General features: G+C 36.2%; 1 protein-coding gene across 2 annotated transcripts in view; it reads left to right on the top strand.

The window, feature by feature from the left end:
- The window catches only part of ADAMTS3 (ADAM metallopeptidase with thrombospondin type 1 motif 3), a 306,795-nt gene that overhangs the window by 264,734 nt on the left and 14,960 nt on the right, over positions 1-27,101 (top strand). For both annotated transcript variants that reach the window (XM_060092563.1, XM_060092568.1), the window contains exons 6-17: positions 5,122-5,205; positions 7,130-7,286; positions 8,035-8,140; positions 8,548-8,691; positions 9,312-9,444; positions 10,913-11,026; positions 13,025-13,170; positions 14,119-14,294; positions 15,461-15,594; positions 17,143-17,266; positions 20,606-20,686; positions 22,472-22,635. In XM_060092563.1, coding sequence (XP_059948546.1) covers positions 5,122-5,205; positions 7,130-7,286; positions 8,035-8,140; positions 8,548-8,691; positions 9,312-9,444; positions 10,913-11,026; positions 13,025-13,170; positions 14,119-14,294; positions 15,461-15,594; positions 17,143-17,266; positions 20,606-20,686; positions 22,472-22,635 — 1,563 coding nt within the window. The remainder of the gene's footprint in view (positions 1-5,121; positions 5,206-7,129; positions 7,287-8,034; positions 8,141-8,547; positions 8,692-9,311; positions 9,445-10,912; positions 11,027-13,024; positions 13,171-14,118; positions 14,295-15,460; positions 15,595-17,142; positions 17,267-20,605; positions 20,687-22,471; positions 22,636-27,101) is intronic.

Here is a 27,101-nt window from a genome sequence, read left to right as displayed (position 1 = left end):
ATGGTGAAAGGATATTCAGTTTTGCATAGATAAACTTTGATTTGCATTATATAGTGTCTAATATATGACTTCTTAGAATGTTTATGATTAATGCTTTGCTTACAACCCGAAACACTGGTTATAAATTTCAGCCCTATCTTTTCTTATTCAGTTTTTCCAGTGATGTGCTCTAGCTCCTCTTTTATTTTTTCCCAGTATGTTTTTAGATTATATTGACCATCAAGAAATCCTTATTTGGAGTCAGTAGAGTCTAATTCCTCATTTTCTTAAAATTTACACGAAGGAAAATTATGAAAAGGAAGTGAAGTTTTAAAGTTATCTTTATCAGTATGCTTCCACATCAGTTTCTTAAACTCAGGGGTAATGAATCACTCTTGATTATTCTAAAATTAGATCTGTCTTGCATAGTGACAGTGCTGTGGTCTGCAGGTGTGTGGAAGTGTAGCAAGTTGGTAAAAACTACTGACTGTGGAGCCAGACTGCCTAGGTGTTAATCCTTTGCTCTGTGTGCTGTGTGACCTTGGGCAAGGTAACTTCTCTGAGCCCCAATTTCATTAGATGTAAAATGGAGATAATAATATCTTTAATGTTGTTGCAGGGATTACTTGAATTAACATAGGTAAAGTATTTAGAACAGTGTCTGGAACCTGGAAAGATCTATGTAATGCTGTTTTCTTTGTTCTTGATTCTGCTGTAACTTAGGAAGAAGTTGCTTTCCTTGTCACTAAGTGTTGTAAAAATGCTTTCTTAACAAATATTATTTTCATTCATCTTGACAGATTCAAAAGGTTAATTCAGTATGATATGCTTTAGTTCTTTCTGTATATCATTTATTGATTGTTAAAAGTTGTGATTAATTTAGAGCCAGATCATAAGCTTCTTTATGCCTCTTATGTAATATCTTGATCAGATGACAGTGAAAAACAATCTAAATAAAGATGTCTTCAATATTTTTCTTCGTTTTTAAAAGTCCAATGACTCAGTGTTTCCCTTGGGTTAGAATATTTTTAAATTCCTATTTAATTTTAAAGAAGTTATTTTATTTATGTGTAAATATCCAAAAAGGCAGACCTACCAACTGGTAGGTAAGTACATTCAGGTGTGTAAAGCAGCTGCTCCTTCACCCATCTCTAAAATGTGCATACTGCCATCTGCTGGAAAGAGCTTTTGTACAGCATTTGAAGAGTATTTTTGAAAAAAATTGTTGAACAATTTTTCCCATAAATTTTTTTGATAATTTAAACTATATCGTTAATTCCATTGAGAGTAAATAAATTTACAGTATAAGAGTTTTTGAATCCTTTTCAATGAAAACCAAGATGGGGGCAGTTGTGTTTTTTTGTTTGCTTAATTTTTTGTTTGTTTTTGTTTTTTCAGATAGATTGGAAAATACATTGACAAACCTTTAAAACTTTTTATATAGATAGGTAGAAGTGTTCTAATGTGTTTTGTATTTTTCTGAGGGCAGTTATGTGGCATTTTGTGAAGCCACACAGCAGCTGTGTGAAGCAGGCAGAGCAAGTACAATTATAATTTGCCTGTGAGAAAACAGAGGCTCAGAGAGGTTAAGTGACCAACCCAAAGTCACTCAGTTTATCGGTGGAATAGTTGGGACCAGAATCCAGGTCTTTGAATATATCTAATCCTGAGGTGCTGATTATTTCTCCAACTCTTATCATATCCTATGTCTATGAGCATAAAAACATTACATCCTGTTATCAATAAGGTCCAGCAAGATGACAAGCAGCCAATTTATTATGTACATTTTAAAAGTGAATAATGTACAGGAAGCAACTTTTTTAAACCTTGAAAAGCAAAATAATAAATGATATCCCGTGCCTTGCACAATACAGACACTTATTTGTTGATTTACCACATTGGAAGAATATTTTCTCCTACATATAAATATTATTGCCTTATAGTTGATTATTTCTACCCCCAATAATTTAGTTATACTCTGAGACAGTTTCGCAAATAGGTACCAGCTCAGAACATTCCATAACTGATTTTGGTTTCTCCTGGAGTGCTCTGATATCTAAGTAGCGTGGCATAATAGGGATTTTTGTTAAATAATACTTTTCTTTTGGTGAATGGTAAATTTGACTTTTTAAAAAGTGTCTTTTTATTTCATCATTTTATAACGTAATATTGCCATTGAGAGCATGAATTTTGTGCATGATACTTTCTCAGCACTGTACTGATTTTAAAATTTACCAAATAAAAATGAATGTACCAATTTGGGGTGATCATATGTACATTATACTAGCTCAGATATCACAAGCTACTTGTTATGATTGCCAGCTCTCATTTTATGATTCTAATAGTTTTCTGATATAGTTGTCTCCCATAACATTTAAAAGTGTTGCTGTTGGGCTTCCCTGGTGGCGCAGTGGTTGAGAGTCCGCCTGCCGATGCAGAGGACACGGGTTCGTGCCCCGGTCCGGGAGGATCCCACATGCCACAGAGCGGCTGGGCCCGTGAGCCATGGCCGCTGAGCCTGTGCGTCTGGAGCCTGTGCTCTGCAACGGGAGAGGCCACAACAGTGAGAGGCCCGCGTACTGCAAAAAAAAAAAAAAAGTGTTGCTGTCACTGCTATATTGCCATGGCTATAAGGGCCTTCCTTCCCTCTGTCACCTCTCCTCAAGAAATTCTTTTTATCTATTTTTCTTTAGTTTAAAATTTTATTTTTCCCCTATTTTGTGCCCTTACTAACATTGAACATTTTTTTAATACTAAATGCACTTACGTTTCAGTTACATTACGTACATGTTAAAACTTTGTGTGTGAAGCCATGCTGCTAATTCAGAACAGCTGCCTTATAAGAAGTCTCTTGGAATGTCCATGAGTCTCTCTGGATGATTGTAGTAGTGACAGACCCAGCTTTGGACTTCTACTTGTATTGGGACTATGATGCTAGAAATTTCTTATCAGATAATTAAGCCAGAAGAAGAGGGGGATTAAATCTTCAATTAGGCAATATGAGGCATTGAGTAAAATAAGAGAATCTGTCCATGGCCAAAAGGATCATAAGCAATCATAGCTTTTTTCCCAGCATTCAATTTTCCTTATAATGACCTGAAATCTTCCCCTTTAATAGTGTGAACCCATGGTTTTTAGTTTTATTTGCTGTAGATATGCAGAATAAATTGAACCCCTTTTCCACATGGTGGCTATTAAGTTTTATTTTCTACTTCCCACAGTCTAATGTGCTTTAATGTCCTTCTGTCCTTCTCACTCATAAAATTTTTGAGCAATTGTGTACATGAATTAAATCTTTTAATTCTTACCCCAACTCCATGAGGTAGTATTCTTATTATGTCCATTTGATTGAGGTTCAGAAAGATGAAGACCACACAAGCAATGAAGGTCTTGAACCAAGACATCAACTGAGACTACTAGTGGCTTGTGTCAGGCTTTAGCCACTGTATCCTCCCACCATTTTTTATGTGACACATTTTCTAGGCTCCTTGCTCTTTGCTTAGAGAGGAGTCTGGATACATTCCTGTTTGTATACATCTCTTTTGTAAGACAGAACAGACAAAATGAACTCAATACTTCAGGTGTACAATGGCCTGTAGAGGGACAGCTTGGGCATGAGCTACCAGCCTGCACACCTGTGCAATGCAAGAAAGAATTGCAGATTTTTTTTCACCCCTTGGCTTATCTTGAATAGGTATTAAATTGGGTCTCACCATTATATGGGTGTGTGTGTTTATAAATGTATAAATGTATAAATAAATGTATTTTTCCACTTTAAATGTATTTTTTCCACATTAAAAAATGCATTTTTCCACTTTAGGGAAGCTGTTCTTCCCTTTTTAGTTACATCCAAAAATTCAGTAAGTATACGTTTAATCTACATTTAAGACCTTGATATTTTAAGGTGTTCTGTGTAGTCCCATTAGATTTCTGAAACATTTCATTTGAGATTTCTTGGCCTGTTTCTTGGTCAGTGTGGCAAGAAATTCATGAATTTCTTTTCTTAGAGCATTCTGTTATCCTTGAGTTATATTTCTTTTTAAGGTCTATCTTTCCTCTGTAGGCTTTAAATTTGCTGTGCCTTCTGTCCAAACCTCCTGGATCTTAAGTTGAATTGAGGTTGGTTTTCCATCCCTCTTTTAGTTATTGTGACAAATGTTGGTTCCCTGTTCCTGAGAACAGCTAAGAACTTTGAAATGTAGCCAGATAATTCCACCTTTCCCATTTCTGCTAACATTTGCCAACTTACTAAACAATCTTTATTCACACCAATTTTGCACTAGTATAACCAGAAGATATGTCTACTTTAGACTGCCAGTAATTTACGGAGTGTTTTTGCATGTTAGCTAATCTCTACGGTCTTCATCTTCCTCAGCTATATAAATCTGTGTTGGACTATGGCCTCTGAGGTTGCTTAAGTTCTAATATTTGTGATTTTAAAGTATACCAAATTACCTATAGAAATTTTAATTTAACATTTACAATTAAATAAAAAGCAGTGACTCAACTTTGCCTTTCTGAGCTATACCCAGGACTGGTATTATAGGTACTTGTACAGTCATCTTAGTAATTCAGATATGGAAGGATTTCTTTACTGTAGGACTTCTAAATAATCGTTGCCTCAGCTGCCCCACTCCTGGGGTGGGGAGGCATTGGGAGGGCCACCCAGTTACTGGCCCACAGATAGACCACCACGGCTTCTGCACACAAGCTTCCCCAACCAGACGTAACACCCATGATGTCAACAGGGGCACCTGGAGGACATGCTTGCTCTTTTCCTCCACATGGTTGCAGCCACTCACTGCTGGCAGATGCTTCACCAGAGTCATCGTCTTGTGATGAATGTTATGTGTGGATCATAGCACACATGGACTTTTAACACTACAGTAGTTTAATGAAGCCCTTTTAAAGCATATTCTCTATGTTCATGGTACTGTGGGGTTTACAAAATCAGTAATTCACATAGCCAAGAATTATTCCATAGTTAAAAGTAAATGATTTCATTTCAGACATCAGTTTAAACTAAACTAAAAAAAGGGGGACTTGACTTCTATATTTGGGATTACACAACCATACCCTAAATGCATCTCATGAAATCCTTTGTTTTGCCTTTCTTCAGGTAATTATCTACTTTGTTTCTAGGTGAATGAAATTTACCATGATGAGTCCCTGGGAGTGCATATAAATGTGGTTCTGGTGCGCATGATAATGCTGGGCTATGCAAAGGTAAAATGTCTTACTATATGTCAAATGTGAACATCAAGGACTGGATTAGCAAACAGATTAGATTGTTGAAGCCATAACTAACATTCGACGTAGACATGTCTGACGTAGACCCCAGTTGCTCTGAACTGAGAGGAGAAAACTGCCCCAATGAATGGAGATCTCTAAATTTGAGTAGATAATGAATGATTTTTGTGCTGGTACTATTTGCTGTGTTTACCTCTGTCTTATGGAGTTGGAGATACTTATCCTGATTTTGGCATGACTGTATGAATGAAAATGAATGGATACCATTATTAAAAAAAAGAATTTCCTTAATCTAACATCATCATCAAATTTATGATTCATTTATTATTCCAAAACATCTATATTGAGTGCCTACTATGTGTCAGATGCTTTCTAGGTGCTTCAAATATATCTGTGAAGCAGAATAACAGAGATCCTTACCCTCTCATGATTTCTTGAAAACAATATGTGAAATATGAGTCTTTTCGACTAAGAAAAGTGAAGCATACGGTGAATATTTTTTTTTATTTAAAAGGGCATTAATCTTTTTGAAAGCAAAATGTTGGGTCAAAATACATACAATAGGCATTTTTATGTAATGTAACTTTAGCTGGCTTTAAAATGACACTAGATGTGTCCCTGTCCTTGGAAATAATGGAATGGAGGAAGTGGTCTCTCCCTTTGAGGAGAAAACATAGGGGAAGTGACTAACTTGGCAGCTTTCTTAATGTTTAAAATTACATGTCCCCCCTCCCATAATTAATCCTCCTGATTATGGAATACTAATGAAATTGTGCATTTAGCAAACAGGAAAAAAATCCATGTGTTTGCATTTTATTATGTATGAAAGCTTATCATTTCTGGTGAGAGTGTGTCATTGATCTTTAGTTTATCCCACAAACCTGACCTACTTTGTGTCTCCAACACTGAATGCAAGTCAGATCCAGATGGAGATGTTACCAGCTTTCAGTTGGTTATTAAATCATTTGTTTGGAGAAGTATGTGTTCAACTATAATAAACCAAACATTTTTCTTAAGAATGTAGACAATGATAAAAACATTTGCTGAAATGTAACAAAGCTCTCAGCCGGTCAGCCAAGTAGAGACTAATTTTGGGTTCCAAGTTCAATTTCTCATTCCATCAGAAGTACTCGGGGAAGTATGGCTCCTGGGTTCTTGAAGGATGGGGCCTTTCCCTCTAAACTTTTAACTCCTGACAATAATGTGATAGTAGAAGCATTCCAAGGAATGTCAATCCATCTCTTGGAATTGCAGGTTATGAGTACACCCCTCTTCATTGCTGTGAGGTTAAAGTAAAGGGTAGGGTTTTTTTTTTTCAGTGTGAGGTTTATATAATTTGACTGTTCCTCAAATCGAAGATTCCACCAGCTTTGCCAGCTGATTGAAGAACTTATATTCTTCCCGTATGTTGATTAATTTTGGACCCCCCACCCAAAAAAAATTGAAACTGAAGATCTTTCACTTTAACATCTCTGGGAAAAAAGTCTCATGCCCAAATCTTTCCATGTATCCTCTATTTTTGTTCTTAATATTTTTGAAACTAAAAATCTAAGCTAAATCAGGAATTCTTACTAGAATTTTTACCCAATTGATTAATATCGAGTTGCTTCACAACAGCAAAAGAATCTCAGCATCACGTATTTCCATTAATGGTGTCAGCCACCTTTCACACAGGTAATATTGATCATAAAGGTATCCCTCATGGGCATGTAGAATTTCCAAATGAGAGTATTTGGAAATATTTATTTCCAAATAAGTATTTATTTCCAAGTAAGCCCCCGATAATATTATTGTACATTATTTAATTACTGTAATCTCAAATGTTAATTTCAGAGAATGTTATTAAAGGAAGCCTTTGGGAAAATGCTGTGTATGTCTTTAACATATTGTTTCCTCCTAGTCCATCAGCCTCATAGAACGGGGAAACCCATCCAGGAGCTTGGAGAACGTGTGTCGCTGGGCTTGCCAACAACAAAAATCTGATCCCAATCATTCTGAACACCATGATCATGCAATTTTTTTAACCCGGCAAGACTTCGGACCTGCTGGAATGCAAGGTATTTCCATTAATATGTAGAAGAAAAACTTAAGGGCATGACTTTTCAAAAGTAATCCTAAATCAGGGAGTCTGTTCAAATGTTCAGATCTCCACCATCACTTTCCTCCATGCATCAGCCAGGCATACACTTTCTTTCTGTTGCTTCCAGTGACTTCCGTGGAATTTGCAATGCTAAATGCCACCTAAATACTATGATAAATTACACTCTCCTTTACAATAAGGAGTGTGCATCTGGGGTACAGAGGGGATGCTGTAAAATGTGGTGTGATTTCCACTAACTGTTTGGAATGGGAAGGGAGATGCCATGGGAAATGTCTGCTGCCAAAGAGCTTTCTTCCAAAGTCAGCTTACATTTATCTAATAAAGTCTGATGTAGACTTTGGAAAAAATTAGACTGACCATTTTCTTTTCAACGTTGATGGAATTTCTGGCTCCCTTCATCAGTACCGTGATATGAAGGACCATTCACTACAGCAGAAAGACAGAGCTTAGTTGGTGGGCAGAACAGAATGGTAACCCCAGGCAGTTCCTTCCCTTAGGAGAGGAGAAAATGCAGCCCCAATGAATCTTTTTAGAGCCCATTACCTGTGGCTTTCCCAAGAGAATGTGGTGCAATGCTAGCAGAGAAATAATACTGCCTCTGTTTCCTGAAAAGCTTTTTTTCCCCGCCTAGGCAAAGGTCCAGTAGTAATTCTTAATGGGTTTTCTCATAAAATGAAAATGAAAGTAATTGTTATTCTCTACAGGATATGCTCCAGTCACAGGCATGTGTCATCCAGTGAGAAGTTGTACCCTGAATCATGAGGATGGTTTTTCATCTGCTTTTGTAGTAGCCCATGAAACTGGCCATGTGTAAGTCACCGCTGACAGCTATAAAGCAAAAAGAAAAAAGAAAAAAACAAGGTCTTTTCTGTCTGCTTCTCTCAGTATTGTTCATACTTTGGTCAGAGTGCATGCCAGCATGCAACTCTCATCCCTTGCCAAGTTTGAGGAGCTGAAAACAGTGAAGAGGTCATGCACTGAAACTAAATGAGTGACTCTGGCTTGCAGAGACACTCCTGGGCTTTTCATAGCTATAGAATAAAAAAGGCATTTGTGTCAGATTGCTCTCAGTTTCACAGTGTCTGTGACTTCTCCACAAAAGCCACATTAACTTAAAAAACACCTATTTTCCTGTACTTATTTCCAAAACAGAAATTACGCCAAAGCCATGGCCCCTATGATGGTTCTTACCAGTAAGGTCTCGCTTTGTGTTCTAGGCTGGGAATGGAGCATGATGGACAAGGCAACAGGTGCGGTGATGAGACTGCCATGGGAAGTGTCATGGCTCCTTTGGTGCAAGCAGCGTTTCATCGTTACCACTGGTCCCGCTGCAGCGGCCAAGAACTGAAAAGATACATTCAGTATGTCTCCTTCTGCGTGTCATGAGAATGTTATAGTAGAAATACAGACGTGAAACTGGCTCTTAGGACCTTGATCAGAACCAAACTCCCAGGGAATGAAAACTTTTGTTCATGATAAACATTTTCTTGTGACTCAGCTTTTGGCACAATTCCACAATGTAATTGCAATATTTTAAGCCATGAGCCTAGAATTTAAGTGAATTTTTTAACTGTGACTTCCTTTTAGTAAATTCTTTATGGAATCTTTGACTAATGGTCAAAGTTGATTTGAGGAGGGGTTGGTCATGCGATGCCTGCATAAGGTACCATCTATATACCCCGTAGCATAGGGGTCAGGATCTGCCCTGCCACACCATGTGCGGGTTCAGCTAGGGACACAAACAAGGTTGTCATGGTTCTACTGTGTTTCTAAGTATGGTTGGCTTATTTTCCTGTGATGAATAAAGATGAATGGTCTTTTTCTAAATGGAGCTGAAACCAAAAACCCTAAAAGGTATGCTTTTGTAACCTTGCTTTATGATCTGATGAAATTCCAGAGTATGTAACCTAAGAATACTTTTTCATTGGAACATGATAAAAAAATGAACATTTAACTACATGCAGTATTTTCCTTCCTACAGTTCCTATGACTGTCTCCTTGATGACCCTTTTGAACGTGACTGGCCCAAACTCCCAGAACTTCCTGGAATCAATTATTCTATGGATGAGCAATGTCGTTTTGACTTTGGTGTTGGTTATAAAATGTGCACTGCGGTATGTTACTCACAGTCAATTTAGATTTTGCATATTGAAATCTACTTGCTTAGCTCCTGTTTGGTGACATTTACAGACTCACTGGTGCGAGAATATGAACCAACGATTTTGTGTTTGCTATGTCAGTACATGCTAAACCTAAGTGCTTTAAATATACTATCTTATTTAATCCCTGTGACAGGCTAGAAGGGAGTTGGTATACTTTTATTTTACAGATGAACAAGCCAAGACTTACAGAGATTAAGCAACTTGCTTAAGTCACACATCTGGTAAATAGGGCTTTTTATATGTTGGAGAAAGCTTTATTTGTTAGAGCAAGAAAAAAAGTATTTCATCAGAAGAAGTTGATCTGCTGTTTGAATTCCTCCATATGCAGATATATACAGATATTTGGTTTGTTTGTAAGGTATACACGGTCAGCTCCTAATGACCTGCGATAATGTTCTGACCTGAGAATTCTAAAGCTTTGGCTCACTAGTATAGAAAATTATAGTTTCTGCATTAGGTAATAGGAATTAGAACAAAAAACCCAGATCCAAAATGAGTACTAATTAAAAAAAAAAAAAAGCTATGACCGTGAGTCTGTATGTGGATAATTAGTGGTATAGGCAATGAAGATGTGGGTAAACTGGTGTTTGATATATATATGTATATTTTAATTTATCTAAAGAATGATAAGATATTTACTGTTAGAGAGCGGATGAGGAAACAGTAACACAAATACGTGTGCTTATATATACATTTGGATATTATAATGTAGTGTTTTAGGAAAATAAAAGACATTCTTAAGAGTGAGAAAACTAAGATTCTGGTCTGTCTCTGTTACTGTCTTATTGTATCCATAACTATAGTCTTACCTTATAACCCATATTTCTCAGCCATGGATTGTTATGAAGATCAAATATATGGAAAGTCCTTTATAAACTATATGAATGTATTTACATTTTGTTATACCTGGAATACATTATCTTACACAGAAAGTTTGACAAATATTTTCTGCTTTTGGTTGGCTCATTATGATGGGCATTTTAATTATTTATTTCTGACTGGTTCATACATTCAGGGATAAAGAGAAGCCATTTTGATGGCTTGAGAGCTGCAAAACCACTATAATGTTTTCATATTTAAAATGTTCATAATAATTACTCGTTCTTTTTAAAATCCCAATATTGTCTATTTGAAAACCATAAGATAGAAATGGCATAAAGAATAGTAAAAGTCAACAGAAGAATCCCAGACAAATCATTGTTTATCAGTGTTATTTTAGAAAAGCGGAATGAAAGTATTCTTTACTTGGAATTCTTAGGCAGTGTTTGTTTGTTTGTTTCCTTAACATGCCACAACTTTGACTATTAACTTGAAATTAAAATATCCAAGAAACATGACATGAAGAAACTGTGTAGAAGGTGTTGTTGGTACAAGTCATTCCATCTCTATGTCCCTGAGAGTTTGGTTTTTTCTCTTCTAGTTCCGAACCTTTGACCCATGTAAACAGCTTTGGTGTAGCCATCCTGATAATCCCTACTTTTGTAAGACTAAAAAAGGACCCCCACTTGATGGGACCGAATGTGCTGCTGGAAAAGTGAGTATAATCTATTTATACAATAAAGATTTAAGATACGTTGCATAATAATCATCTTTAAATAACATGTATTGTCATTTTTAAGAAAACCATAGTACATAAAGTTTCATTGTGGGGATGCATGAACACTGTGTACAAGTTTCCTATAGCTGCTATAACAACTTACCACAGACTTAGTGGCTTAAATCAACAGAAAACTACTCTCTCAGTTCTGGAGGCTGGAAGAACAAAATCAGTTTTCACTGAGCTGAAATCAATGTGTGGGCAGAATGATACTCTCTCCAGAGGCTCTAGTGAAGAATCTGTCCTTAGCTCTTCCAGCTTCTGGTGATTGACTGACTCCCTTGACTTGTGGCTGCACCACTCCAGTCTCTGCCTTTGTGGCCACATTGCCCCCTTCTCTTCTGTGTATAAATTTCCCTCTGCCCCTCTCTTGTAAGGATACATGTGATGGCATTTAGGGTTCACCTGGATAATCCAGGATAATCTCCCCATCTAAAAATTCTTACTTAATTACATCTGCAAAAACTCTTTTCCAAATAAGGTAACATTTACAGCTTTTAAGGATTAGGACTTGACATCTTTGAGGCCACTATACAGCCCCCTACTGATAGAATAGGAAGTGGCAGCTCAGCCGAGTATCTGGGCCCTAATGGGATTTGATTTACTTGCTGGCATCCCATTCCTTGTGAAAGTTGTCCAGAAATAAAGTCATGTGAACTTGTACAGAAGATTTGGCCTTGCTCTTTGGGGAAAGATGCCCAGAAGTTTCAATCTCAAGTTGCATAGTGAGGATCAAATGCTCAGAAACTGGCCCAGTGCCAAGCTACACTACTCAGGAGGGGAAAGATCATGAAACCCAAAACAAAGGGATGTTAAGAACTCAAGTTGAAGAGCTTTGACTAGTTTGGAAATAAGATATTGTAGATAGGACCAAAACCTGGCAAAGAAGATTTATATAGCTTTTAGGTCTTCTGAAGCCCTTTAAAGCTCTATTTTGAATGTGTATAAATTGTACTTACTATGAGAATTACAAGCATGATAATAATAATAATAAAATCTCCCATTATTCACGTTTAAACTCTTAGGCACTATGCTAAACTTGTACAGTGTGTTGCTCTGGGAAAATTCAGTATTACAGACTTCTGACTGAAAAAACAGAAGCAACAATGAGTTGATTCATTTTTGCTTTATGAAAAAGGTATTCTGTAAACCAACTCTGGACATCCAACTTCCCTAAATATATCTGTGTTATGTTTCAATTTCCCAGAGTTGAGTTTTAAGAAACACTTTCATTGTATGTAGGATAAAAAAGTGAGTCAAAATGTTGGAAGGGAAAAGAACACCTTTTGAGCATCTGCTGTGTGCTGGGTACTGTAAGCTCTAGGCCTCTACAGTATCCATGATTTAGTACTCCCCACTTAGTTTTTCCAGTCAGAGAGTCTTACACTACTCATGGTCCTTTTCAGGTCCCAGTTTTCCTCATCAGAAAGGTAAAGATCATATATCTCTCAGAATCATTGTGAAGGAAAATTTTAACAATTATGTACAAGTGTTTTGAAAGTTATATATGTTTTAGATATGTTATGTTAATTATTTTCTAAATTAAGACATATGGTTTCCTGTCATTATTTTAAAAGGGAGCAGATTGCCCTTGAAAAACTCCAGTAATATAGATAATGAGGGATGAAGGGTAGAATAGCACCTACTGGGCAAATTGGGTGCTCAGATCATCCTTATTGATTATGATGTTTGATACTCACTGGTAAATGTGTCATTTAAAACCTTGTCTGAGTGAATGTTATTTTTTAAATTTTAATTTTATACTTTAAAATGCAAGTCTAAATTATGCAGTGTACAGGGCACTGCTCTGGGATAATTTTAAGTGTATTTTTGCCTGAAAAAGAAATGAAGTCCTTCACTTGGTGATCCTTGTATAAGAACTTCAGCTTTAGCATATGCATGATTTTCATGATTGCTTTGTGTCATTTCCCTAAGTGGTGCTATAAGGGTCATTGCATGTGGAAGAATGCTAATCAGCAAAAACAAGATGGCAACTGGGGATCATGGACCAAATTTGGCTCCTGTTCCCGGACCTGTGGAACTGGTGTTCGCTTTAGAACACGCCAGTGCAATAATCCAGTGTGAGTATAACTCCTGTCATTCTGGTTATTGGGATAGACCAGAAAATGCTTCAATATCATGTCGCTAATGCTCTGTTTCTTGAAGTACATGTAAAACACAGAACATGAAAACTAACGGTTTAAGTATCTATTTTGGGTAAATCCCCATTTATCAATCTTGTGAAGAGTAGTCCATGGTTAAGATTAGAAACTGTTCAAGAAATTGCTGTTTAGGAGGATTAAGGAGCTGAGCGGGGAAAGCAGATGGCTGTGCTCTTAGGACCTGGGCACCGAGGCTGTGAGACCCGCTGGAGGAAGGACAGGCCTGCCGGCAGGAGCAACACCAACCAGAGGCTCCCTCACTTCCGAGTTAGGAGAAGAATGCTTCAGAGCTGGGTGGCGGGAAGATAGTAAAGAAGGCCGAGGAACTGTTGGGGGAAAAGCTATCCTTAAAGTAGTTAGAACAGCGAGGGTTCACTGCGAGCCACACTCTGTTCTAAGTGTTTTAAACATGCTGACTCATTTAATCCTCATGGTGTTTCCCTAAGGAAGATTAGATTATTATTTTCATTTTACATATTAGGAAACAGAGGCATAGAGCTGTGATCAGCGTTTCTTTGGGTTGCTTCTACATGTTTTATACATGATATAAAATATAATTTTCCTGGGACCATATACCTGTTTTTTGTTTCTTTGTATACTTTTGCTGTGCATTTAAAATACACTGTTTGAAAAATGCACTGCTTTAAAATATACTGACTTAAGTTGAGTTTGGGAATTCCCGCCACCAAACCTCAGTAGGGAGAGGATAGTGCTTTTGGAAAGGGATTGAAATTAGAAAGTATGAGTTCATTCACTTTGTGCTGGCAGCTCAGAAGCCTTGGCTTTCTGTCCTCCAGCACTGTGTCGGCAAGCTTCAGCTGCTGGACCAGTGCCAAAAGGCCTTTTTAAATGTTGTCTTTTCTTTAGGCCCATCAATGGTGGTCAGGATTGTCCTGGTGTTAATTTTGAGTACCAGCTTTGTAATACAGAAGAATGCCAAAAACACTTTGAGGACTTCAGAGCCCAGCAGTGCCAGCAGCGTAACTCCCACTTTGAATACCAGAATACCAAACACCACTGGTTGCCATATGAACATCCTGACTGTGAGTAAGATGCCCTCGCTTTTCCTGCTGTGTGGATGGTTACTTAGAGCTTAAGCTTTGTCAACACGCAATCCCTTGGACTCTTGATCTCTACTTGGTAACTTAGAAAACTTGGTGCTTATAGGGGTAGGTCCTCCTGGGTTTCCAAGAATAAGGCTAACACACGCCTTTCTCTAGAGAGGTGAGAATTATGGAATAGCTCCTGGGACGCAGCACTGCCACTGTCACTACTGGAAAGACAAGTAGAAAGCAATGCCTGGGAGAGATGTTGAGTCCCCTCATGCAACTGAAATCCCTCTACTAGGAAATGCTTCTGGAATATTGTTATCCTTCCTTTCTGAATAACTAGAGAAAAATATAGTTATTTTACAGTCAAGTCAGGAATAAGACAAAGACCATTATTTAATAACAGAGGGCACTTCATAACCTTTTACTTTTGTACCGTACACTGGTTATCAAGAAATACACTTGGAAATTCCCTTGTCACGTTTCACTTCTTACCCCTGAATTTTCAGTTAAATCTGTTCAAATGGGAACTTCTTGACATATTTCTTACTTGAGTGAATAAAAAGTAGTTACAGAATTATTGTGTGATATAATACACTGCTGAGTTCAGTTTAAAAGCTGCTTTAAAGGAAAGATGCATATGTGTAGGAATTCAAAATTGCAATGCATTATTTTGATTTATTTGGGGGAAGTGAGTCACATAACTTAGATTTAATTAATGAGATCCTACAAGAAGCAAAAACTATACTACTAGGCCTTTGAGTCAAACAAAGGAGAAACCCTTTCAGTGCTCTAAGTGTCACTAAAACTAAAATGATGCTGAATGAAATTTATTGAACAGCTGTGGTTAAATCTAGGGTAGCCAGCCATACGACCTGCGTTGCCTGGGACAGTCCCAGTTTATACCTATTGTCCCTGTGTATATTATTAATAGAGCCCCTTTTCACTGTCAGAATTATCCCAGTTTAGATGTCAAAGCGTAGGGTCACCCTGGTTTAAACAAATATGCCAAGTATGCATACTTTTCCCCTACTCTTTATTTATTTATACAATTTGTTTTCAGGAAACCACATTGAAACTGTGTATTTTACAAACAAAATAAACTATACTGTTCAAATATACCATTTTACATAGTCGACTTAATCCTCCATCTTATGCAGCCAAGAAAAGATGCCACCTTTACTGTCAATCCAAAGAGACTGGAGATGTTGCTTATATGAAACAGCTGGTGCATGACGGAACGCGCTGCTCTTACAAAGACCCATACAGCATATGTGTGCGCGGAGAGTGTGTGGTGAGTTCAGATTGCTTCCCCCAAAGCTTCATACGGTAGTGTGCAATTCTACTTTTCCTTTCACTCATCTGCATATTTTCAAAAAAATTTTAACTCTTTCTTATCTGAGATCACATTACAATGAGAATCTATGAATAGATCAGTAGCTAAGCTAAATTGGGAAGAAATTGCAATTAATCGAATCAAACTTTGGTCACTGGCAAAATCAAGATTTAATTAGTTTTCCTAATTTCCAGCCAAATGCATTTTTGGCGGCCTCCTCTGATATCTCAAGGCTGGGAATACAACTTGGGAACCATGCCTTGGCTTTGAGTATATTATAGTAGCCATCCACTAATACAATACCAAGTCTTTTTAAAAAATTCAATGCTAAATGTGTTTTATCATTTGTTTAAAAGATGATAGAAACTTCTCTTTCTCCCTGTCTCAACTTCCAATTAATTCTAAGTTTAAACACTGAGTTCCACATCAGAACAGAAGTACTAGTGACGATGCAAAAACTGTCTTTTGCCCATTTAATCTTTTTTTTAATGCAGTTTACTTTTTGTTCATGTTCACAGGTTAAAGTGATAAGAAATTATCCTTATTAACCGAACACATTGCTCCTGTTTGACTTGTTTTCACTTCAGCACAACTAAAGTGTTATATAAAAGAATCTCAAATTCACAGATGCCTCATAGCTGAACTAAAATTTCCCTAAAGTAGAATCTGTGTTTTATTCATCTTTCACCTCCCACAGTATCTGGTGCATTAAATGTATATGTTGTCATTATTTTCTCTGCTCACTTTCATCCCAAACTTATGAGTGCAGTATCATTATCATTATCCAACACTGATTTATATTAAGGACCTACCCCAGTTCAGAAAACTTTTCAGTAGTTCCCTGTTAAATTAATGTGAAAATATAAACTCTTCCTGATATTCAACGCCTTCCACAGCCTGTGATTTGCAGATCTTTCACTATTCTTCACCACCATACAACACTAACTTTCCATTAGTTTAGGTATGGTTCACATATTATTATCTGAACCCACTTTTGATGACTTCTATGGCTCTGTTTTAATCCCTTTTTATTCTTGAATTGCCTTTCCACACCGTCTGTTCCTTCAGGGCACTATGAAAATCTCCACTACATCTGTGATGTTTTGTCTCACATCCCTTACCAACTTGTAAAGTCTGTACTAATAGACAACTCACTATTTTAGTATTCATCTTTATAAATATGAAGGCAACAAGGGAGAAACATCTCTTAATTTTGTCTCCTCAGCATCAGCTACAACTTCTGCGTTCCATAAATGTTTGATGATTGCCTATGTATGACGGGGGAATCACTTCATTAGACCGAGGGAAATTTATACTTTACTGCCCAGAGTACAAGTCATTTTATTTTATAGTAGTTCTTTAAAAGACTGAGTGATTAAAAATCAGAGCTAGAGAGGAATTTTGGTCTGTGGGCCCATGATGAAACAAATGGTGTATCATTCTCCAGGATGCTGACCTTTACTTGGCACGTTAAAATTAGCTACATTTAATATCTTCTCTCCCCAGAAAGTGGGCTGTGATAAAGAAATCGGTTCTAACAAGGTTGAGGATAAGTGTGGGGTCTGTGGAGGAGATAATTCCCATTGTCGAACCGTGAAGGGGACGTTTACCAGAACACCCAGGAAGCTTGGTAAGATGAGGTCTCTCATGAATTCAGTATCCTTCTCCATGATTTGCATTTGTCTGAGACTTCTTTTAGGAATGCCGCACTTTCTCTATAAGCATTAAAAAATTAGCTGCTGATTTATTTTTATTCAGATTACCTTTTAAGGAATTATTTTAACAACTTTGACAATTCATACTTCATAGTATCCATGATAAAAAATAAATCTACTAAATGTAGATAAGGAACAAATAAAACCAATATCAATTATAGTAGTTAGTTAAAATCTGTGTTTCGTTTAATTCTGTGTCCTTAATAAACTGCATTAAACCTAATTATTAAAATTAATGCTTATTTTGAATTTTCTGTTGTACATAAATTATTGATCAGAAGTTAAAAATTTTATAAAACTTTAAATACAACTTTAAAAATATTACATTCATTTTGCTTCTTTTATAAGTGAACAAATTTATCCTATTTATAAATCTATAAATCTAGGGTCTATATGTCACATGATATTTACAATTTTATATTAAACAAGTTTGAGGTACATACAACCAAAAAATAACCTGAGGTATAATTGCTTATGTGTTTGAATTTCTCGGCTTGTTACACAGTCAATGGCCTGGACTCAGGCATGTGGTGAAGGTTCGTCAGATGGAACCAAAAGCAAATAATATGCAAAATTATTAGTATTTTCATAATAATTCATTGGAATTTTCATAAGACAGATATAAACATTGATTACTGAATAATTTCTTTAAATTTGTAACAAATATTATTCAGTTATTCCACAAATTTATTAGACAAATGTCTCTGAGAATTCAGCATTTAAAGATAAATTTAATGTGAGGCTTCCCTTGAAAAGCTTCTTTTACATCCAAGATATAGTCTCTTATAGAATAATAACAGAAAACAAGATAAAACAAAACAAAAACAAAGATTTGGTTTACTTTGAGCACATTGTCATAGTGCTAATTTTTCCTTTTAGAAAAATGAGAAGTATAAAAAAACTGTTCTTTATCCAAATAGAGTAATTCTCTTAGTTCTTTTTACTCCCATTATACCCCAGGTACGCAGCTCAAGCCATTTCCACACATATCAGCTTTGCTCTTTGATATATTTAGTGCTAGGCAGAGGTAGGTGACTATATTCTAATGTGTTTTTCTTAAGCATTCCCTACTCTAGTTACTGATATCTTTGCTATTCCTGTGTGATAATTTACTATGCTTTGTACTTTGAAAATTGTTAAAAATCAAATATTGCCATTTCTGACTGATTGTATTATTTAATAAAGCAAACAGAATTAGAATTATATACATATACAATGGTTTTGGTGGAGTAATGTGATTTTCTCCATCTTAATGTGAAATAATTTACCGTGCTTTCTTTATTGCAGTTATGTATTGTTCGTTTAGGTGTAAAATAATTAATTTGTTTTATTCCCAGAGTGAATGAATGTAACGAAAATGGTTTTTACCATTATTATCCATTCTATGTTATGTGTAATAAAAGGCAGTGATACTTTTTTTCAGGTACCTCAAAAATTATGCTAAACCTGTGAATCAAGTTCTGAAGAAGAGAAGAAAGCTTTAATCAGTCATACAGATTCAAACTGTTTGAAGATAATCTAACATCCATTTCTTTGAACTAATGTTATCATCGTAGTTATTCAATAGACTAATTAACCTTTTCCAACAGGGAAAAATTTAAGCAAGAGGTGCCGTAAAGAATTCAAGTTGCTGGAAAATGAAATCTGCAAGTATTCAACTTCAAATCCCCTATATCATTTCTCATTCACGCTTAGTCTTACTTTCATTGACTATTAACAGTTTACTGGCATTAGCTAACTGTTATAAATGCATTTTGACTTCAACATATAAAATTATGGAACATATTTTATATATTACCTAATAAAATATATATAGTTTATAGTATAGTCAATGAAACAGCAAGACTTTGATAAACATGAACCCTCCACTAATTAAAGACATTCTATTTAAGGGAAGATGAGAGGCGCCTTCACTTTACCCAAAGGAGCTCGTAATATTTCTCTTGCTGAAACAAGGGAAGCTAAAAATGTACTGGGTAAGTTGTAGCAAACTGCAGAAAGATGGGCATCCATAAATGGCATCAAGCTGTTTTGCTACACTTGGCATCTTCAGCATGTTACTTCCAGCTATTGCACTCAGGCAAACATGGTACATTTCAGGTGCTGAAAAGCCTGACCCCAAAATGACCACTCCGTTTAGTTAAGACACTAAAAATATTGTAAAAGAGTTAGGTAAATCTACACAAAGGTAATAATTGTCCATATAGGAAATGACAGAAAAACAGATTTCTTTCTGATTCCATAAGCAATTTTGTATTTATAACAGAATTTCTGTCAATAATTGTAATATATGAATTATAGGTTTCATGATGTAATGAAGGTGTATAAGTTGCATAATCTTCCTATATTCATTTTCTTACAAGCGAGGTAAAACATCTTGGTTTCTCTATTTGCCCTGATTATTGTTGATTTATGGTTAGGATCTTAATTCTAAATGATCTTAAGATAATTTTTAGGACACATGATAATACTAAGAAAGTTTGTTATATAAGACAATGACTGCAATATGATTGATATGTGATTTTAAAACCCAAGACAAACTATTCAGCATATTGGTTTTGTGATTTCTCAATTAGAAGATTGAACTTAGGGTACGTGTAGAGGCAATGCACAACATAACCTGCAGACATATTCCAACCAAATCTACAGCACATATTTTAAAACATTCCCCTTTAAAACTTGTTTAAAGCTTTCAAATTAATTGCTGATCACAATATAAATGAAAGCTACTCATTGGTTTTTCTTTTGTAATTTCTTTAGAATAAAGCAGGTGTTTAAATCTGAAGATATTTCATTAATTAGAAGTTTAGCTGTTTATACTTGCCACTTAGGCTTTTAAAATAGTATATAGACAGATAAAATATCTCAAGAAGTTCACCAACTAATTGCACTAAAAATGGACCCCTGTACAAAAGCTTGGTTTAGAAAACTAAAAGAGAGACACAAGAGATTATAGTATTTGCCTGAATTATTGTTGACACAATTTGTAGATCAGCACAAAATAAGTGACTAATGGGTTAGAAACTAGATTAATTTTTTTTCCTCAACTTAATTAAAAAAAAGATTCCTCTGATCTTATGCCAGATGTCACAAAAGCTACCAATGCTTTGAAATTAATTTCTGAAACTGCTTCTTTCGGTTTATGGATGCCCTCTTCTGCACCCAGGAGCAGTTAGAATGTAATGCCTGACTAACCATGGTTGTTGCTTTTGTTTTCTTCTTTGCTCCCTCCAATATTTACTACACATGCAAAGGGTACCTTAAGATGTTTGATATACCCCCTGGTGCTAGACATGTGTTAATCCAAGAAGACGAGGCTTCTCCTCATATTCTTGGTAAGTGTTTCTGTCTGCTGGCTCTGCTTTAACATGCACTGAAAACATAGAAATGTCAAAGAAATAATATATAGATAGAGATACATATGTATGTATCTCTATCTATATATACACGTAAATTCAAAATTATATGTAAATGCATTATTATGTGGTTTTTGTTGGTCATTTCTCCCAACTATTCTTTCTCTAAAATAAGAAATATTCAAAACTAGAGTTTTAATTTTTGGTGCAACCTGGGTTGGTTCATCATGACATGAGGGAAAAAAATAATTTCACAAGTTTGAATTTGTTATGCATTTTTGCTCTGTATTAGGAGATGAGAAAAATAAATGTTAATAAAATGCACTAAATTAAGATTAATATCAGAAAAATTTGCCATATTTATGTTGACAAATTAGTTCTGATATTTTGGTTGGTGCCATACTGCATGCCTCTTTTTTTAGTGCATTTTAAGTTCTTTGACTGAAAAGCAACCACATCTGGATTTTACTAGTCCAATAAAAATTTTCCTGATATCTGTTATGTGTCCAGTTTCTGACTGGCACATGCAGATTCATTTTCTGCATGTTTTCTGTTTATTATCTGCAAAGTATCCTGTTTATAATTTCTAAAAGAAGATTCTTTTCCTCCTTTATGAGAGGATCATGTAGAAATGTCACTCTAAAGGGGTTTGTATTCAAAGTGAATGTACAAATGTTAACATAGCTTTCACATATTCCTTGAGCTATAAAAACACTAAGAAGATTTCTGAAACTGACACCTCTGTCAAACCTATGATTATTTATAGTATATTACTTTTCTAAACTTTTGTAACTTAAAAAATGGATTGTTTCATGGTGTTTCGTAGAATTTTTTTCTTTTTGGTATTAAGTATATTCACTACTAGGTTCCAAAATAGTCTCTGCTGTCTAGCTGTATTTCTTTCTCCAGTAACTGAAATTCCCTACTTTTCATTCTAGAATTCAGATTATTCTCCTTGGAAAAATTAGACTAGTTTAAAAATTTCAAGGGGAATAAATGCATTTAACTAAAATTACTCATGTTTTCTGCACATTTTCGGTAGTGGTAACAACTTTTGAAATTTTATTTCCTAACATCATTAAATGCCGATGTACCTCCAAACTTTAAAATCCCGTTTATTATTTTTTATCCATTAGAGAAAGCATTTTATTTTATAATGTATAGTATATCTATAGTATATTACAAATTCTATCACCAGTAAAGAGCTTTTCCCGGTCATATAAGTAGGTAATGTGACCTTAGAATTTTATAGTCATAAGGACTAATTGTTTGTTGGCCTAAAAATTAGTTCAACTATTTTGAGTACCTATAATATTTTGCCTTAACTTGAAAGAGATATACAGTAAAAAAAAAAAAAAGACATTATATTATATTCTGTCCTAGCATAAATCATTTGTATTAATTGTTGTGGAAATAGCCATTACTTTTAAAATATTTCCACCTTCCTAAGGAAATGTATATGATCAATGGGTTAGAAACTGTTGACCTCTTCAGCACTGTTTTCAAATGGGAATATTTGTTAATTTTTATTTCTTATTTAACCATCTTGCCACTGTTTTTAACTGGTTAGGAATTCTTCTTGAGAATTTTGAATGCCTAATGAATGAAGTAGGAGTCCTATCAGAAGTAACACTCATTTTGATTGCTTTGATGCTCATAAATATGGTCTTTCATTTATAGAAGGGGATAGACTTAATATGGATCTTCAAAGCTGTAATATGATAAAATAAAATGTATGCCGGTTACTCATTTTTCATCCTTCAGCAATTAAGAATCAGGCTACAGGCCACTATATTTTAAATGGCAAAGGGGAGGAAGCCAAGTCGAAGACCTTCATAGATCTTGGCGTGGAATGGGATTATAACATTGAAGATGACATTGAAACTCTTCACACCGATGGACCTTTACATGATCCTGTTATTGTCTTGGTATGTGGCATTACAGTCTCACTATGTAGTTGGTTTAGTTTATACTTTTATAATTAATTTATCTCAAAACATGTTTACCTTGCTTGTTTTTTATAATTCCATGTATCCTTCCCTCTTTATTCCTTTGGCAGTTTTGTCATATATTTTATTATATATATGTTATAAACCAAATAATACAGTATTGTGATTTTTGATTTTAGTAATCAGTTATGTTTTAAAGACAAGAAGAGAAAAAAATAGATTTTTATATTTAGCTACATATTTACCATCTCTGATGCTCTTCGTTTTTCTCTGTAAATCTGATTTTCCATCTAGTATCTTTTACCTTCAATATAAAGAACTTCCCTTAGCATTTCTCGTGGTGCAGGTATGCATGCTAGCAAATTATTCTCTCAGCTTTCAATTCTCTGAAAACATCTTTATTTCACCCTCATTCTTAAAGGATATCTTCACTAGATATAAAATTGGGGGTGGCTAGTTTTTGTTTTGTTTTGTTTTCTCTCTCAGCACTTTAAAGATGTTTTTCTGTTGTAGGGAGTTCCAGGAATTTGGAGGCTGATCTAGGAAATAGATATGACCATGAGGTGGCAGTAGCATCCACACATATTGTTTGGGTGATGCCTTAGCAGGTTTGCTTATGGGGCCACCATCAGGAGGGAGACAAGGGCAAGGTAACTCGTGAGGGAAGGGGAACTCGAGAATGGGTTTATGTGTCTAGGTGATGTCACTCAGAAGCACAGCAGGGAGACTCTGGGTCTGAGAACTCCAAAAGTTAGCAGCAGCAGCTTGGGGTCCTGATAGCCACAAAGTCTTATTTATAATTAGTGGATTTGGGGTGCACAGCAAGCAGGCTCCAGACGGCTAGAAATTTACTTTTGGGGGCTACATTTAAAACAACTGGATATATGAAAATCTGAGTTTGGTGCCAGCTGGCTTTAGAGCTAATGGGTGGGTCTCAACTTGCTGTGAATAAATAAGCGACCTAGGGCCCAATATACAGGAGCTGTCTTTGACTCATTTATGTAGCATTTGTCTTCTTGAAGCTGTTATTTATGATGAGAAGTCAACCTCATTTTGGTTGCTGCTGTGCATTTAATGTGTCAGTTTTCTCTGGCTGCATTTTACAATTTTCTCCTTATCTTTTTGTTTTGGTTTGGTTTGTTTGTTTCGTAGTTTGTCTGCGACATGCTTAGTTTGTGATGTTCTTTGTATGTATCTGGCTTGGGGTTCACCAAGCATCTTGGCTCTGTAGGTTGATGTTTTTCACCAAATTGAGGTAAATTTTCCATTATGTCTTCAAGTTTATGTTTTTTCCCCCATCTCTTTCTTTTCTATTCCTGGGACTCATTTACGTGTATGTTAAACCAGTTGAAATTGTTCCACAAGTGTCTTAGACTTTGTTCATCCTTTTGTAATCTTTGTCTTTTCTCTGTCCTTCAAATTGGATAATTTCTGTTGAACTGTGTTCAAGTTCACTGACTGTCTTATGTGGTCTCCAATCTGTCACTGAGCCCATCCAGTAAAGTTTACATGTCAGATGGTGTACTTTTGTTTTCTAGCATTTCCATTCGGTTCTTTTTTCTTTTTTTATAATTTTCATTTCTCTGCTGAGATGTCCATGTATTTTCACTCATTATGTCCAACTTTTCCTCTAAGTCCTGAGATTTCATACTGTCTGCTTCTGTGGGCTGCTTTTTCTTTTCTTGATTATGGTTCACATTTTCATACTTCTTACACTTTTTTATTGTACACTGAGCAGTATAGATGATAAGTTGTAGGGCATTTGGTTTATGTTGCCTTCCTTAAAAGCACTAGGTTTTATTCTGTCTGGTACTTAATTTGTTGTCCATTCCCACTAATCCTTTGAGGCTTGGTTTATCCTTTCTAAGGGCTGGTGTATTTCAATTTTGTTCTTATTTTTATGGCATGGCTTTCTGGTGCCTTAACTGAATACCTGAAGTGTTAGGGAGGCCATAAGAACACCTAGGGCCCTCAGCCCTGCCTGTCCTCAGGTATCTCTGTCCTGCTGTCAGCCCTGCAGCAGCCACTCATTCACAGACGGCATGGTGTCTTGGCCTGGGCATGCACAGACCAGCCCTCAGTCTCAGACCCATGCAGCTTTCTGGACCACCCTCCATGTAGCCCCCTTTTCTTTAGTGCCCTGCCCTGAAAGTTCCAGAACTCCACCCTCCTCCTCAGTTCACTGAGACTGCTGTCTTGGTTTGGGTTCCAGCTCCCAGTATCAGGGTCCAGACCTGGCCCTGTCAGGAAGCCAGGACCCGCCTGGCATGTTACTCTTCTCACAGGGATCATTGCCCTTTGCCATCTTATTCATTGCAGAAAAAATTCGCTCAAATATTCTATCCAGTTTTATTGTTTTTAATTTCTGGAAGGCAACTCTATTACTTCCTCATGGACGAAAGCAGAAGCCATCAACTTAATTTGAATATTGTGAGATTCTGTATACCAGTATTTATTGGATTCCCTATAAAAATATTATACTAATCTAAAATCAAATCTTCCCACTCAGTTCTAAGTCTTTTTTTAAATTTGAAAATTATTTCTCATTGATAAAGTCTCTGTTCAAATCTTTTGCCCATTGTTAAAGTAGGTTGCTTTTTTGTTTTTAAGTTTTCAGAGTTCTTTATATACGCTCAATATATAAGTCCTCTGTGAAATGTGGCCTTCAAATATTTTCTTCTACTCTGTAGTTTCTTTTCCTTCTCTTAGTAGTGTCTTTCACAAAGAAAATATTTTAACTTTATTGAAGTCCAGTTTATCAATTTTTCCTTTTATGGATCAAGACTTTCTTATTATATAAGATTTTTTTTTTTTTGCCTAATCCAAGGTCAAAATATTTTCTTTTTTTGGTAAGTTTTATAGTTTTACATTTTACAATCATTTAAATTTATGAACCATTTAAGCTAATTTTTATATACATTTTGTCTAGGTTATTAGGTTCTTAGTTTTGCATATGGATGTCCATATTATCTATTGTTGCATAACAAATTACCCCAAATTTGGTGGCTGAACACAAGCAACAGTATTATCTCGTAGTTTCTCTGGGTCAGGTATCTGGTAGTAGCTTACCTGGCTAGTTCTGGCTCAGGGCATCTCATGAAGATGCTCTCAGGTCTGGCGGCAGTCACCTCAAGGCTCCAATGCGGAGAATCTTTTCAATTCCCAGCTCAGTCACATGGTTGTTGAAAGGCCTTGGAAGATTGCTCCCAAGCTTCTTCACATGGTGGTTGACAGGCTTCTGTTTCTTACTACATGAGCCCACTGGCTGCTTCAGTGTCCTTTTCACATGACAGCTGGCTTCCAACAGTGAGTGATTCAAGTGACTGAGAAAGTGAGAGAGTGCAAGCAAGACAGAAGTCAGTCTTAACCTAATCTTAGAAGTGACATCCTTTCATGTCTGCTGCTATTTACTAGAAGTAAGTCACCGAGTCCAGCCCCCCACTGAAGGGGAGAAGAATTAAGCTCCATTTGTTGAGAGGGAAAGTGTCAAAAGACTTGTGGACACATTTTTTAAGCCACCACAATATCCAGCACCATTTGTTGAAAAAACTATCCTTTCTCCATTAAATTGCCTTTTCATCTATGTCAAAAATTAATTGTCCAAATTTAAGTGGGCTTATTTCTGGACTCTCATTCTCTTCCTTAGGTTAGATAACTTTATAGGAAAATATACATTAATCAAACTTTTATTTAGATTATTTTAAGTTTGAATGATTGGAGATCAGAAGCTCTGTTTTACTCGTATGTAATGACAGAGCGTTCTTTTCCAGGAGCACAGGTGTCTGGCCTCAGAGCCCTGCCTTAAGTCTTTGCCAGTGATATTAGGTGACCCCATGTGACCCCATGTGGGCTGGCGATATAAGAAGGAAATGTGTAGCTAGGACAGGGGATATGGACAAGCTGTGCTCCATCATCATGGCCTTTCTTTTCCTCTCTGAAAGACTGGAACCCCAGGTTCGGAGCCCCAGAGTATGGCAGCTAAGCCATCTGGGGTTGAAAGCTTAGACATCTGGCCACATATAAGGGCCAATATAGGGATTGATGCTCAATTTTAATACTGTTTTAAAAACAAAGACTAAGGGGAAAAAAAGAGAACCCAGCTAACCAAATCCTTCATCCTAGCGGGTTTAGTATCAAACAAAAGCTGTTTCTAAAAGTTTAGTTTAAAACACTAATGGGGGCTTTCCTGGTGGCGCAGTGGTTGCGAGTCCGCCTGCCAATGCAGGGGACACGCGTTCGTGCCCCGGTCCGGGAAGATCCCACATGCCATGGAGCCATGGCCGCTGAGCCTGCGCGTCCGGAGCCTGTGCTCCGCAACGGGAGAGGCCACAACAGTGAGAGGCCCGCGTACCGGAAAAAAAAAAAGAAACCACTAATGAACTGCACATGTTTCTCCTTTTGTGTAATTGATATAATCCTATAAAAGCTACATGAAAGTCAGTAAA

This window comes from Mesoplodon densirostris, chromosome 1 (genome assembly GCF_025265405.1).
Source record: "Mesoplodon densirostris isolate mMesDen1 chromosome 1, mMesDen1 primary haplotype, whole genome shotgun sequence".
Taxonomy (NCBI): Eukaryota; Metazoa; Chordata; class Mammalia; order Artiodactyla; family Ziphiidae; genus Mesoplodon; species Mesoplodon densirostris.
The sequence above is the reverse complement of the archived record's forward strand: the minus strand, read 5'-3'. Positions and strand labels throughout refer to the sequence as shown.